This window comes from Dasypus novemcinctus, chromosome 3 (genome assembly GCF_030445035.2).
Source record: "Dasypus novemcinctus isolate mDasNov1 chromosome 3, mDasNov1.1.hap2, whole genome shotgun sequence".
Classification (NCBI taxonomy): Eukaryota; Metazoa; Chordata; class Mammalia; order Cingulata; family Dasypodidae; genus Dasypus; species Dasypus novemcinctus.
This window is the reverse complement of record NC_080675.1, coordinates 115,278,895-115,292,686: the sequence shown is the minus strand read 5'-3', so window position 1 is coordinate 115,292,686 and position 13,792 is coordinate 115,278,895. Positions and strand designations below refer to the sequence as shown.

At 49.3% G+C, this 13,792-nt stretch overlaps 2 protein-coding genes across 2 annotated transcripts in view; one reads left to right on the top strand and one right to left on the bottom strand.

The window, feature by feature from the left end:
* Positions 1-4,626, top strand: part of STRC (stereocilin) — a 72,898-nt gene extending 68,272 nt beyond the window's left edge. The window contains exons 27-33 of the mRNA XM_058294081.2: positions 90-259; positions 2,178-2,333; positions 2,748-2,890; positions 3,062-3,210; positions 3,455-3,552; positions 3,649-3,796; positions 3,984-4,626. Of these exons, the coding sequence (XP_058150064.2) occupies positions 90-259; positions 2,178-2,333; positions 2,748-2,890; positions 3,062-3,210; positions 3,455-3,552; positions 3,649-3,796; positions 3,984-4,072 (953 nt within the window). The 3' untranslated portion in view covers positions 4,073-4,626. The remainder of the gene's footprint in view (positions 1-89; positions 260-2,177; positions 2,334-2,747; positions 2,891-3,061; positions 3,211-3,454; positions 3,553-3,648; positions 3,797-3,983) is intronic.
* Positions 4,627-4,842: 216 nt separating this feature from the next.
* LOC101426314 (creatine kinase U-type, mitochondrial) lies at positions 4,843-10,832 on the bottom strand. Its single transcript, XM_058294082.2, has 10 exons — positions 10,677-10,832; positions 9,612-9,785; positions 8,794-8,992; positions 8,496-8,591; positions 7,888-8,109; positions 7,658-7,743; positions 7,413-7,536; positions 5,620-5,754; positions 5,295-5,420; positions 4,843-5,072 (listed from the first exon to the last, which is right to left on the bottom strand). The coding sequence occupies exons 2-10, from the start codon at positions 9,758-9,760 to the stop codon at positions 4,956-4,958; spliced, it is 1,254 nt and encodes a 417-aa protein (XP_058150065.1). The 5' UTR covers positions 9,761-9,785; positions 10,677-10,832; the 3' UTR covers positions 4,843-4,955.
* Between the last annotated feature and the right edge of the window lie 2,960 nt (positions 10,833-13,792).

Sequence of the window (13,792 nt, the reverse complement as noted above, 5' to 3'; positions counted from 1 at the left end):
CAAAAGTTGGAGGGGTCATTCCATCTGCAGATATTTCTCTTGGCATATTTTAGCACTAAACTGACCCCCTGACCCTTTCTTCCCCTCAGAACCTGTGCCAAATTGTGCAGATGTACGAGGGACATTCCCAGCAGCCTGGTCTGCAACTCAGATTGCAGAGATGGAGCTCTCAGACTTTGAGGACTGCCTAGCACTATTTGCAGGGGACCCAGGACTTGGACCTGAGGAACTACGGGCAGCTATGCACAAGGCAAAGCAGGTTAGGCATGGAGAAACCCATTGGGGTTGGAGGTAGAAAACTATGGGAAAGCTGGTTGACTGTGGTGTGAGACACAAGGGAATGGAGAGTTGGGTGATAGGTGGGGGAAACTGGAAATTTAAAAGTTAGAAGGAGGAAACGGACTTGGCCCAGTGGTTAGGGCGTCCGTCTACCACATGGGAGGTCCGCGGTTCAAACCCCAGGCCTCCTTGACCCGTGTGGAGCTGGCCCATGCACAGTGCTGATGCGCGCAAGGAGTGCCCTGCCACGCAGGGGTGTCCCCCGCATAGGGGAGCCCCACGCGCAAGGAGTGCGCCCCATAAGGAGAGCCCAGTGCGAAAGAAAGTGCAGCCTGCCCAGGAATGGCGCCGCCCACACTTCCCGTGCTGCTGACAACAACAGAAGCGGACAAAGAAACAAGACGCAGCAAATAGACACAGAGAACAGACAACCGGGGGAGGAGGGGATTAAATAAATAAATAAAATCTTTAAAAAAAAAAGTTAGAAGGTTTTCAGATGAGTGAGAAGTCAGAGGGAATGAACATTGAGGAGGGGAGTGGATGTGGCTCAAGTGGTTGAGCACCTGCTTCCCACATGGAAGATCTTGGGTTCTGTCCCCAGTGCCTCCTAAAAGCAAAAACAAACAACAAACAACAAAGCAAACCCAAAACAAACCAACAAACAAAAACACTGAAGAAAGGGAGCCAGTACAATGGGTAGAGAGATCAGCACAGTGGTTACCAAACTTTAGTATGTACCAAAATCATCTGGGGAATTGCTTCTTGGCCTTTTGGCTAAGATCAAGTGTAAAATCACCAGGGGAAAAATAATCATCTGGGGAGCAGGTTTTATTTATTTACATATTTTAAAATTGGTTTTATTTGTTTGAGGTACCAGGGCCGGGGATTGAACCCCAGACTCTGTATGTGGGAAGCTGGCACTCAACCACTGAGCCACATCGGCTCCCTTGAGTTGGCTTTTTGTTTGTTTGCTTGTTGTTTTATTTTAGGAGGCACCAGGGTCTGACCTGGGACCTACCATGTGGGAAGCAGGTGCTCAACCACTTAAGCCACAGCCGCTCCCATGGGAGCAGGTTTTAAATATGCTGATGCCAGGATCCCAAGCTGGACTGACTGAGTAAGAGTCTCTGGAAGGGCATCTGGGCACCTGCATTTTAAACAGGTGCCCCTGATGAGTCTGATCACATAAAAATGTAGTATTCATGGACTACGGTTTGCTATTCTTCCCTACTGAGACTCTAGGGTCTTTCATTCTTTCTTTTTTTTTTAAAGATTTATTTTATTTATTTCTCTCCCCTTCCCCCTCCCGCCCCCATTGTCTGCTGTCTGTGTCCATTCACTGTGTTCTTTGGTGTCTGCTTGTATTCTTGTCAGGCAGTACCAGGAAATTCACCTTTTTTGTTGCATCATCTTGCTGCATCAGCTCTCTGTGTGTGATGCCACTCCTGGACAGGCTGTGCTTTTTTTGCATGGGGCAGCTCTCCTTGCGGGGCACACTCCTTGCACATGGGGCACTCCTACGTGGGGGACACTGTACTCCAAGCATACAGCAGCACAGCGCATGGGCCAGGTTACTACGTGGGTCAGGAGGCTCTGGGTATCAAACCCTGGACACTCCATATGGTAGGTGGACGCTCTATCAGTTGAGCCACGTCTCCTTCCCTAGGGTCTTTCAATAACACCTTAGTCTGAGCCACGTCTCCTTCCCTAGGGTCTTTCAATAACACCTTAGTCAGAGGAACCTTAATCCAATTCCCTCATTTTAGAGTTGAGGAAACTAAAGACCCTGAGAAGGCAAGTGATTTGCCTAGTGTTACAGAGCTGAGGTCAGAGGCAAGACCAACATTCTGACTCTCAGTCCAGTGCTTTTTCTATATATATTCTTCTCTTTCTCCTAGTTGTGGGGTCCTCCCCGGGGATTCCGTCCTGAGCAGATCCTACAGCTGGGTCGGCTTTTAATAGGGCTAGGAGAACGGGAACTACAGGAGCTGATCCTGGTGGACTGGGGAGTGCTGAGCACCCTGGGGCAGATAGATGGCTGGAGCTCTGTCCAGGTAACACCTTCCCTCCTTACTCCCACTCCCCACACCAAGACCACCATCCCACAGACTTAGGCCTCTAGGTCTTTTGAAGTCTAAAGAATTTTTCCCTGTAACTGCCTGACCATTCTTTCTCTATCTTTTCTTAATACCCTATACTAGTGACCTTAGGGACTCTGACTTAACCCTGAGGGTCTGGACACATAATACTCCCCCCTGCCTCTTTTCCCTATGGCTCTCTCTTTTTCTGTCCTCTTTGGTGTGTGTATGTTGGGGGGGTGGGGAGGAGATGGGGCTCTTCAATCTTCCCCATGGCTATTGGATCTTCTGTCTTAATAAGAGAATATAATCCAGCTCCTATCCCTCCTTTAATCACTTCACCTTCCATTAATTCCCCATGACCTCTCTCCTCATCTTGTGTCACCCCAGCTCCGAGTTGTGGTCTCCAGTTTCCTACGACAGAGTGGCCGGCATGTGAGCCACCTGGACTTCATTCACCTGACAGCACTTGGTTACATGCTCTGTGGACTACGGCCTGAGGAGCTACAGCACATCAGCAATTGGGAGTTTAGGTCTCCTGTGGAGGAGGGGGAGTGTGGTGTTGCTGAAGGTCAAGATGGGTTCACCTGGGAGGGAAGTCTCCTAAAGGAGCCTCATCTGAAGGCATCTCTTCCCTGTCTCATGACCACAGCCCCTGTCACTGAAGCTGAATTCTTCTTTCCTTCCTTCCCACTCTTTCACAGTCAAGCAGTTCTTTTCCTGGGCAGCCTGCATCTCCAGTGCTCTGAAGAGCAGCTAGAGGTTCTAGCTCAGCTCCTTGTGTTGCCTGGTGGCTTTGGTCCAGTCAGTAACTGGGGACCTGAGATCTTCACTGAAGTTGGCACAATAGCAGGTGGGGTGACCGGGCCACTGCTGGTGTTAGTTGTCAAGGACTGGTTTCTATACCAGAGTGCACTGGGTGGAGGATGCTATGGAGGTCTTAAGGTGGGGGTATGAGGTGTATAGGTAAGGGGTTGGAGAAGTGTTGGAGAAGAGTACTTTGGGGGTATTTGGAGGAAAAGTTCTGTAGATTTGAGAGAAGGGAGAAGGTCCAGTCTAAGGAAAGGTTTGGTTACCCATCCTACTTGCTTCAACAGCTGGGATCCCTGACCTGGCTCTTTCAGCCCTGCTGCGGGGACAGATCCAGGGCCTTACACCACTTGCCATTTCTGTTATCCCTGCTCCTAAATTTGCTGTAAGTACTGATGGACTGGGGACCTAAGGTGATCACAGGAAAGCCAGGGTCTGATGGCAGCTACCTGGGTGTACTGATTCCTGCTTCTACCTTCAGGTGGTGTTCAGCCCCACTCAGCTATCTAGCCTCACCAGTGTTCAGGCTGTGGCTGTCACTCCTGAACAAATGGCCTTTCTGAGTCCTGAGCAGCGACAAGCTGTTGCATGGGCTCAACACGAGGGGAAGGAGAGTCCGGAACAGCAAGGTGAGTCCCCAACTTCACAGCTTGACCCTACATCTCCTGATTCCAAGCTGATCCCTAACTTGGTTCTGTCTGGCCCTTAGTACCCATCCAGAGAGATCCCTGGAGTGAAGGGATCTACAGGCAGAACTAGTTTCTGAGTGTCAATGGCTCCTAGGAGCAGAGTTGTGATATTCCTCTTTCATTATAGGTCGAAGCACAGCCTGGGCCCTCCAGGACTGGTCTCAGCCTTCCTGGGCTCTGGCACTGACCATCTGCTTCCTTGTCCACTTGCTCTGAGTCTATCTATACAGTTAAGGAGGGAGACTGTTGGGAGAGAACCCTTAAGTCATAGAGAATAAAGTACAACTGGAAGTAATACTAATTATTCCCAGGAGGCTAATGAGGAATATGGGAAAAATGCTAATGCTACCTGAGAATCAATGTTCCTGGCATCCCATATTTGGAATCTCTCTCCATCATAAATATCCTTGTGTGATACATATGACATCTCCTTTCTGACTGAAGACTGACCTTGCCCCTGCCTTCCTCCCCCTCAGACATCCCTTCCTGTAATGCCCGGAAAGCACACTGAGCTTTGGCTGCTGTAACCTTGAGCACAGCCCATGCCTGAGTGCATCTTGTTTTTAAAAAGAGCATACACCCAAATGTTTTCCCAATACTAGCAAACAAACAAGCCCTTGGCACTTAGCCACCTTTGTTCCTCAACCATATATAACACATAGAGGAATTGCCGCAGGTGCAAACACAAACTTCTTGCCATCTCGCTGTTCATCACAAGGTAGCTGCAGCTCTCTGTATGTAAGTTCTCCTAATAAATGCTTTTAAACTGATCACCCTAGCTTTCAATTCTTCTTTCTTCAAAATCTCAACCAGCCCCATTGTAGGGTTGTTTGGGTCAGTCCCAACTGGGTTTTCCCCTACTTCTTCTTTTCAGGCAAGTCCTGCTGCTGATTCATCAGGACACGGCATAATCCCACTGCTTCTTGTCCTTTCCTGGAGGATACTTCCTCCACACCCCACCATCAGAAATAACACAGACAGCTGGAGCCTAGCAAGGATCCTTTACTAGTATGGAAGCAACTCCAGGGCTAGTAGAATGGATCACCATTAGAGTAGGCAGGAGTCCTGGGGTTCCGAGTCATGTGCTTGGGATGGGGAGTTAATGCTTGTTGTGGATGACAGGTGGAGGGATGCGGATATCCTGGCCTCTCTCCAGGCGCCGTTCACAGTCGATCAAATAGTTCACTCCATCGATGACCAGCTGCACCAGCTCCACCTGAAGGACACTAAACCTTGACATCTGGTTCCCAAAACAACCTGAGTTTCTCTCTCTCGCATTGACTCGCCCACTTTGGGAACACATTTCCAATTGCCTTCCCCACCCAACCTGAATTTCATTTATGAAGCACATTCTATTGCATTTATGAAGCAATGCTCTCCCGTACCTCAGCCCCCATAGACCTATACCTCTCCTTACCCTAATCTCTAAGGATCTCACCTCTGACTTGCCCAGTCGGTCTAAGTTAGAGATGTCAAAGACATTGCCTGTGGCAGCTGTGTCCACTCCTCCAGTACCACGCTTTTGGAGTCTGAGGTTCTCCAGGATCTTTGGGAAGCGGCTATCCTAGAGGGGAGACAGGGATTGGGGGTGGGGTCAATAGAGGCAGAGACTGGCCTATCTGAAAGAGCCCTGAACCTACTCGAGCTCTTTCCCTTGACCCCTTAGCAGCAATATGCCTGGCCCCTTTCCAAACTGCCCATCCTCTCACCATCCACACCACCCACCTTCCTCACACCCCTCTCCAATCTCACAACTCCTTTACTTTGCTTAGCAGTGGGAGTTTGATGTGCACGCCTGCCCGAAGTCCAGTGCCCAGGTTGGAGGGACAGGTCAAGATGTATCCCAAACGCTCGTTCCACATGAACTCCCAGCCACGTTCATGGATCAGCCGCTCCACCTGAGGTCACAGAGGCTCTGTTAGTGAAAAATCAGGGATATGTGGACCCTCCCTTAGCTAAACTCACAGAAACTCTAGAACCAGAAACTTGGGGGTGTGAGAGAATGTCACTGCTCCTTTTATTTTTTAATTTTTCAGTGAAAATGGTTTGTTATTGTTGTTACATGTGCAAGATAATTTTGATGATGCAAGCCTTTAAAGATGAAATCATGGAAAAGTATCCTGTGTGTGGAAGGAAGAGAAGAAACTTGAGGGAGTGGTGTATTAAAGACAATCTAGGAAAATGAGCAAAGGTGATAAACTAAGGACTGCTTATTCAATGAACTCTGCATGCTTTGCTAATAGGCCTAGAGCTCTGCTTTGCTAATGAGCTTAGAGCTTGGAAAGGTCCTTTTAGACAGGAAATGAGGGTGTGGGCTTGGTGAGAGGAAGGGGTAAGAGTCCAGTTAGCTGCTGAAGGAGTCAATAAGTGAAAGCAGTGAGAAAGGTGAAAACAGAGCAGAAAAGCCACTCACTCACAGATGTGTGTGTGTGAGATGGGGGAATTTGGGAAAGGTGTTTTTGTTTAAGTATCCTAATCATGAAGAAGACTATTCGACTTGAAGAGACAGGGGACTGAACTGCTAAAGTAGTTGACATGAAAACCACTACCCAACATGAGTAAAGGGGCCCCTACTCATAGTTCAGAAAGAACACTGGCATTGGGGCTATCTTGTATGTTGAACACGGGGAAACTCCTCCATCTACATTAATAATAACAGCAGCTAACACTTACTGAACACTTACTATATAGGTCAGGTACTCTGCTAAGTACTTTATATGCATTATCTCACTTAATCCCCACAACAACTTAAAAAGTAGAGAATCTCATTGTCGCAATTTTGCAGATGGGAAGCAGGGACATATGCTTAAAAAATATTTCTTTACCCATTTACAGTCAGACTGTGTTATTTATTACTTGCCAAAAACAAGGGAAACTTCCCAGCTAGAATCTAAAAGAACAGGAGCTCTCTCTCTTTGAAAGCCCAAAACAGAACTGTGTCTATGAGAACAAACACCATGACTTGGGTTTAGAGGGATTCCTAATCTAGAATTGAATTTGGAGACCCAATCCATTTGGGAGTATGAGGATTCAGTTCAATCCCTCACCTAGAGCTGCACATTCTAGAACTTAAGTCATTCCACCCTCCACCTTCCCCAGTCTCCCTCCTCTGCGACATGAAACTTAAACAAGAATGACAGCTCAAAACTGGGTGGTTCCATTAGAATCATGTACACACCAATTTCTCACTCCCTATATCGATCCAGGCTCAAATGTTTTCCTTATCTACCTGCTTCACCAACCCATACCACACACCCTAGGCAGTGACCCACCATTTCAAATCAGTTATTCCTTCTTTGCATTATCTGGCAACTATTTGCTCTACTTACTTTCTTAGGTTCCTGTCATTTTTTCCTTCTTTCTATTCTTAGGGTGACCATGCCCTGGTTTGCCCAGGACAGACCTGGTTTATACCTATTATCCTGAAGCAATTAATAGTGCCCCCTTTGGAAAGTGTCCTGGGTTAGTCGGTAAGTTATATGGTCATTCTACCTATGCTGTTCTTTGGTTTTCCTTATGTCCTCCTACCCAGCTTCCCTGTTCCCTCTTCTCCAACCTCTTTGAGTCCTCGGCAGAATCGTTCAAACACTCTCTTCATGTTGCCACCCTTCTCCATGGAGATGACCCGTGTATGATCCTCTTCATTCACCCAGATCAGGAAGCTCTTCTCATTGTTATGCCTGAGAGTAGAAGGGAGAGAGGGACAGGGGTCAAGAGGCAGGGAAAAGTTGGAGGAGGCAGAGAAAAAAACAGGCATTTTGGGGGGCTTGGAAACAAAGGAAGGAAGGATCAGTCTCATACCAGATTCCACGTGCATCTGGCCAATCTCGAGCCATTCCTGCTGCTGTCAGCAATGGGGACACAGGCTTATCAAATAGAAAGTGGTCCTGGTAAGTAGAACATCTGGGTTAAGAATACTCACAGTAGCCCCTGGGCTTCCCCAAATCCACCCATCTTCTCTGGCCCAGCTTCTCCTCTGGGTCTTCTTGCTTTTGCTCACCCCCACCTAGCTCCCTCTCAAGGCTCCTCACATCAATGAGCTGCTGCTGCTCAGCCTCTGTCATCTCACTGAGCCGATAATAACGTCCAGCCAGGTCACCCTTCAGGCCACTCAGTGCATCTACCACCACACGTTCCACCTCTCGTCGTTCCGCCCGGCTGCAGGCTGGAGGCAGACTGAGTCCTCGGATACTTCGGCCAGTTCTGACTCTTGAGGACAATACATACCTCTCATCAAAGTAGCCAGAACGGATCTGGAGGATAAGGAAATTTAAGACAAGTCACAGAAACATAATGGGAGGGACCTGGAGGCCCTTGGGGGAAGGAGAGACCTAGGGATTGTGGAGATCACTCGCTGTGTTGAGCAGGCATACATTGAGATAAGGAGTTTGGCAAGCCTTCCAGTTGAAGCCAGCACTGGAGATCCTCCCCCAAACTGCCTGCTTCGGGGAATGGTCATTCCCATCCACCCTCTACTCTCCATGTCTGTTGCTTAAGAAAAGATTCTTTTCCCACATCAAGATTAGAAGTTCAGCAGTATAATGGCCACGAGTCAGGAAATGGTCATGGTGAAGGGATTGGAGAAACAGAGTGTTGCACACAAGGACAACGCAAATCAGAAGTGGGATATTTCACCCACCTTGCTAGCATCCAGATCAGTGGTGTGCTTCATCACCCGGGCATCATATCCATTGTGTCGCTCTTGGATCACAGGGTCAAATATTTCAGCAAACACCTGAGAGGGAGTTAAGGAGGAAAGGATGGTTAAGGAGAGGAAATCCCTTCCCGAGCTTCGGTTTTGGATTGATTTTACTGGGTCAGAAAACTTGAGTATGGATGGTCAATACTTGGGGGAAAGTGAAGGGTCTTTGGGGGACAGAGCTGGGATCACTGGGAAGATGAGTGGGGTCACCGGGGAGACTCTGGGGACCCCCTACCTCATAGGTCTCCTCATCTCCAGCCACCATGCCCACAGTCTTGATGAAGGGGTGGCCAGGGTTGTCCACGCCAGTCTGGATACACTGGTCTAGCGTCCAACCAGTGGGTGTGGTCTTGTCGCAGAGCCGGGCATAGATCGCCGGGGTCAGGTGACTGGCCATGCAGTTGTTGTGCTTTCGGAGGTCTGGGTACTCAGCGCTGGTAAGGGGGTACCCAGTAACCATGGAGAAAGAGCACAAGGGTCCTCGACCCAGTGCAGTCTACTGGGAGCTGTTAAGTGATCAATGTCTGGCTTTGCTCCTTGGAGGGAGGGGGGATTAGGTGGAGGCTAAACAGTGGTAATCTCTTTATGGACTTTCCGGGTCTATCCTTTCCGAGCAGTTGTTGCTGCCTCTGGCTGGCTGGCTCAATTCCCCCTAGAACTGCTTAGTTCTTTTCTCCCATGAACGCAGCATTAGGGATGGGGGAGGGGAGACTAAGGACTGGAATTCGGGAAATGGGGGAGAACAGCAGGAAGAGGAGATGGAGGAGAGCGAAAAGGATAGTTGCTGGTCTCCCAATTGGGGAGAGTGGTTGCAGCAAGGACTCGCAGGTCCAGGGTTGGTCCTGGGGGCAGAGACCGCTGATAACAGGTCCCCAGGGATGCTTTTGCTTTACGGTTTTGGCCCCACCCCACCCCACTGAGATCTCCAGACTGTACACCCCACCCCCCTCCAGCTCCAGGACTTTCGTGATGATAATTTTCTATTTTGCTCGGTTCCTCATCTCCACCCCTCACCATCTTCCCTCCCTCTCCCCGGGCCTCGGGCATTGATACCTCGGGGGATACAGCCTCCGTCGTTCACTGGCGGCTCGCACAGGTTCCGGGCGGAGCAGAAACCCAGCGGCTAGAGATCCAGCTCCAGCCAAAGCCAGGAGCCTGAGCCCCGGGCGGGTGGACAGCAGGCGGGAGAAGGGACCAGCCATGGCTTGGGGGTCCGGTTACGGGATCCTGGCGCAGGAGGTGGCGCAGGGCGGGAACCGGGAGGAAGGATGCAACAGGGCGCAATGAGGGCCAGAGCTGCGGCCCAAGACAAGCGAGCCCGGGGCCTGAATGGAAGCTGAGGCGGGAGTGGGAGCGGAATCCAGCCCCACTGCAGGAGAGGCGCAGCGAGCCGGTGGCGGGCGGGCGGAGCCCGGGCCCGCGCCGCAGTCCTCAGGGGAGGGCCCGCGCAGGCCCCGCCTTCCCGCCCGCCACCGCGGCAGGTGTGCGGGGGTGGGGTGGGGGCGGGCAGCACCCGCCAGGTGCGGGGCCTGAGCACCTCGCAGGCCGGGATGCCCCGGGCCCACCTGGGTGAGGCCGCCCGGATTTCAGCACCGAGTGGAGGACAGCACCCAAGGGGACCTGCGAACCCCGAAAGCCCTTCCCCCAAGCCCACTCGGTTGAATCCGAAACCCGAGCCGTCTACACGTGCGAGGGTGACAGCGCTCTACCTCTTCTCTGCTGTCCGCGGGCCCCAGCAACCCCTCCAGCTTCCCAGGGGAGGCGGCCGCGGGGAAACCGCTAGATAAGCAAGACCTCGGGAAAGCGCAGTTAGAGGCAGACACTCAGAAAGTCGCCCTCAGGCTCAAGGTCACCTTTGCCTTAGAACCAGGAAGAGGATCAAGGCGCCTCAATACACTTTTTTCTCTTCTTACAAGGTTCGGGAAGGGGTCTCTGAGACGAATCAGGGAAACATTAACTCTCACCCCATTCATCCTGTGTCCCACTCTCCCCCACCTATTCGGCCCCCAAATCCGCAATCCTATTTCCTGTCTCCACCTCCTCATAATCCCCCTACTTTTTTTTTTTTTTTTTTTTTTTTTTTGTCTCTTACGCCCACCTCCCCATCCCCGATTTCACCTTCGATCTTTTACTCCTTAGCGTCTTTCCCAGGCTCAGACCTGTCTGCTGCACAGGACTCCCTCGGAGTATTCTTTGAACGCTCTCCTACCTGTCGGTAGCACTGGGTGGGGTTAGGGTTGGGCAGGCAATTGTTAACTTCCTCTTCCTCCTTTCCCTTCTCTTCCCTCTCTGTAGTTCCCACCTTCTGGGCTAGAGGGGAGTATGAGGTGGAGGGAAGGATGAGGTGACTGGGTGTGGGAGTGGAACAGGTAGGCACAGGTCTCTAGGCAGTGCGTGTGCTTCCTCTCTTGGCTGCCTAATGCTGTTTAATCCAGAGTTAAAGGCTAGTGGAGTCCAAGGGCAGAGGGTCACCAGGGAATCCCTGCCTTTCTCCTGGTCCTCTCTCCTCCACCCTTCCCTCACTAAAGAATTTTCAGATTTGAGAGAACTTTGTCCCTACAATTTCAAGTGTGACCTGAGGGTGACTAGATCTTGTCCTGGAAGGAAGGAGAGTGAATTCTGGAGCTGAAGTAGGGAAGTGTGGAGGATCAGTTAAGGTAGGGTAGGCATGGTGGTCTTAGTCCCTTCTCTCAGCTATCCTGGGAGGGAGACAGTAAAATAGTTGGGAATCTAAAGGGAGACTATTTGGGGACAATGAATTGTCCTCTGATCTCACTGATGAGACCCTACCCCACTCCATACTCTCATTCCCTTCTTTATCCTCCGGTATTCCATGTATTTCTTTTCTTGTCTTCCTCATTCCTGTGTCTCCTTAGAAGCCATCTACCTCTCTTCTAGGTCCATCACTTAACTCCTCCTCCTGGTGATTATTTGGTGATGGTGGCATAACATTGTGAATGTAATTAATATCACTACTTGAAAGTGGTTAAAATGGGAAATGGTATATTGTATACATGTTACCACAATAAAGAATTTTTTTTTAAGAAGTAATTTTCACAGAATAGGTGGAGATCTATAGTTACAATGTTGTCACTCTTGGAGAGATGGAAAATATTACCTATGCTGTGGAGGTTTATTATCTAGGTGGAGGAATAGCTATAAGTAAATGGATCTAATTACCAGGATTGGTGTATATTTACTCTTTCAGGGTTTGTAGGGGTTATTTTTTGATTGAGAGGGTGGTTACTCAGATTAAGGAGTGGGGGGTGAGAAGAGAGAATTACAGAAGAAGTAAGACTTGCCCAGAGGAGTAGAGAAATTACTTGAGTTTGGAGAGTAGCTGCCAAAATGTGAACAATAGCTTTACTGAGAAAATACATGTACTTGTGTACTTTTCTTACCCTCTTCTAGAATGCAAGCCTCTGACAGATACATACTGTAATAATACCTGTTTAAAAACTTATCTTGAGGGAGCAGTTGTGGCTCAAGCAGTGAGTGCCTGCTTCCCACATGGGAGGTCCTGGGTTAGGTTCTGAGGAAACCAATTCGAGGCAGCTGATGTGGTTCAGTGGTTGAGTGCTGGCTTCCCATGTACGAGGTCCCAGGCTCATTCTCAGGCCCCAGTACATTTAAAATAAAAAACAAAACAAAAAAACAAAAACTTATCTTGTACAGCATATAGGAAGTAATCAATATGCATGGTATTTATTTAATGAAAGTTATTAGTAAAAATAATATTTAAATTTGGTAAAGCACTTTACAATTACAAGAAACTTTTTAATGTATTATTTCATTGAATTAAATTGTTCCAAAGAATGACTAAGGACTGAGTCTACTCTTTGGGGACATGAAAAGAGGAGTTAATTACCTAGAAGATGCTGAAGTAATCTGTTTGAAGGGTTTGAGTGTTGCAGGGGGTATGAACCTGTGTTATGAACCATGGAGGGACTCAGTTCCTTACAGCCAGTTCTTAGGGTCATCTCTATCTTTATTCAGAAGTCCTTGGGGGAAGCGGACTTGGCCCAACCGATAGGGCCTCCGCCTACCACATGGGAGGTCCAAGGTTCAAACCCAGGGGCCTCCTGACCCATGTGATGAGCTGGCCCACGCACAGTGCTGATGCAAGCAAGGAATGCCCTGCCAAGCAGGGGGGTCCCCGGGTTAGGGGAGCCCCATGCGCAAGGAATGCACCCCATAAGGAGAGCCGCCCAGCGTGAAAAAAGTGCAGTCTGCCCAGGGTGGCACCGCACACAGGGAGAGCTGATGCAGCAAGATGATGCAACAAAAAGAAACACAGATTCCTGGTGCTGCCGATAAGGATAGAAGCAACACGGAAGAACACACAGGGAATGGACACATAGAGCAGGAAACTGGGGGGAGGGGGGGCGAAAAATAAATAAAAAAATAAATCTTACCAAAAAAAAAAAAGAAGGCCTTGGGTGTCAACATAACCGGGTATCTGGCCAAAAAAGTAGTACTATTCCAAAGATTGCTGAGAAGAAGCCTGAAATCTGGAGTTGCCCTGGCCAGGGAAATCCAAGCGAGGTTGTGAGGAAAATAACACCAACAACAGAAACATATTCAAAGTGCTTTCATGTAACCAGCATCCTTGAGTTAGGTTTTTAATCCTATTCTTGCAGATGAGAAAAAGAAGGCCCAGAAGTTTAATGACTTGTGCAAAGCTCAGGATCCAAACTCAGGTTTGTCTGGCTCCGACTCTGGAGGGTAGAAAAGAAGCAGGGAGTGAGATAGGAATCAGCTTGCCTAATCTTCTTTTGTCCTCCATATACAAGTCTCTCTATTCCTTCTCTTAACTTTACGGTGTTTCTCTCTTTGTCTCTGTGTTTGCTTCCAGTCTCCCTATCACTCCTTATCGCTAACATCTTACAGTTTATTTTATCTCTACGTATATCAGACCCCGTTTTGACTTTCAAAACGAACAGAAAACCTGGTTTTGCCCGTAAGGGGGTGCAAAGGCTTACACTTTCTGCATCTCCTTCCACCCCCGACTCCCTTGGTATCACTGGGACAGAACGTCTCTGTTTAGACCAAGCATCTGGGCTGTGGCGACGCAGTAAGAAATTGGAGGAAGGGGAATATCAGGTTGCACTTTCGCCTCAGAACCACTAGGGGGCATCCTCCTCCGCACAGAAGCGCGGGCCAACGCAGCCTGACTCTGTTGCCGGTGCGCGCCCTCCGCTGATTGGTGGCACAGTAGGGAAGTCGTGCTTTAA

Bases quoted from the DNA above. Each gene is read 5' to 3' on its own strand.
- LOC101426314 (XM_058294082.2), bottom strand. From the start codon at position 9,760: ATGGCTGGTCCCTTCTCCCGCCTGCTGTCCACCCGCCCGGGGCTCAGG. The intron at 7,744-7,887 runs GTGAGGAGCCTT...TCTACTTACCAG, and splicing joins AGCAGCAGCAGCTCATTGAT to GACCACTTTCTATTTGATAA. The intron at 5,421-5,619 runs GTAAAGGAGTTG...TCTCCCCTCTAG, and splicing joins AACTCCCACTGCTAAGCAAA to GATAGCCGCTTCCCAAAGAT.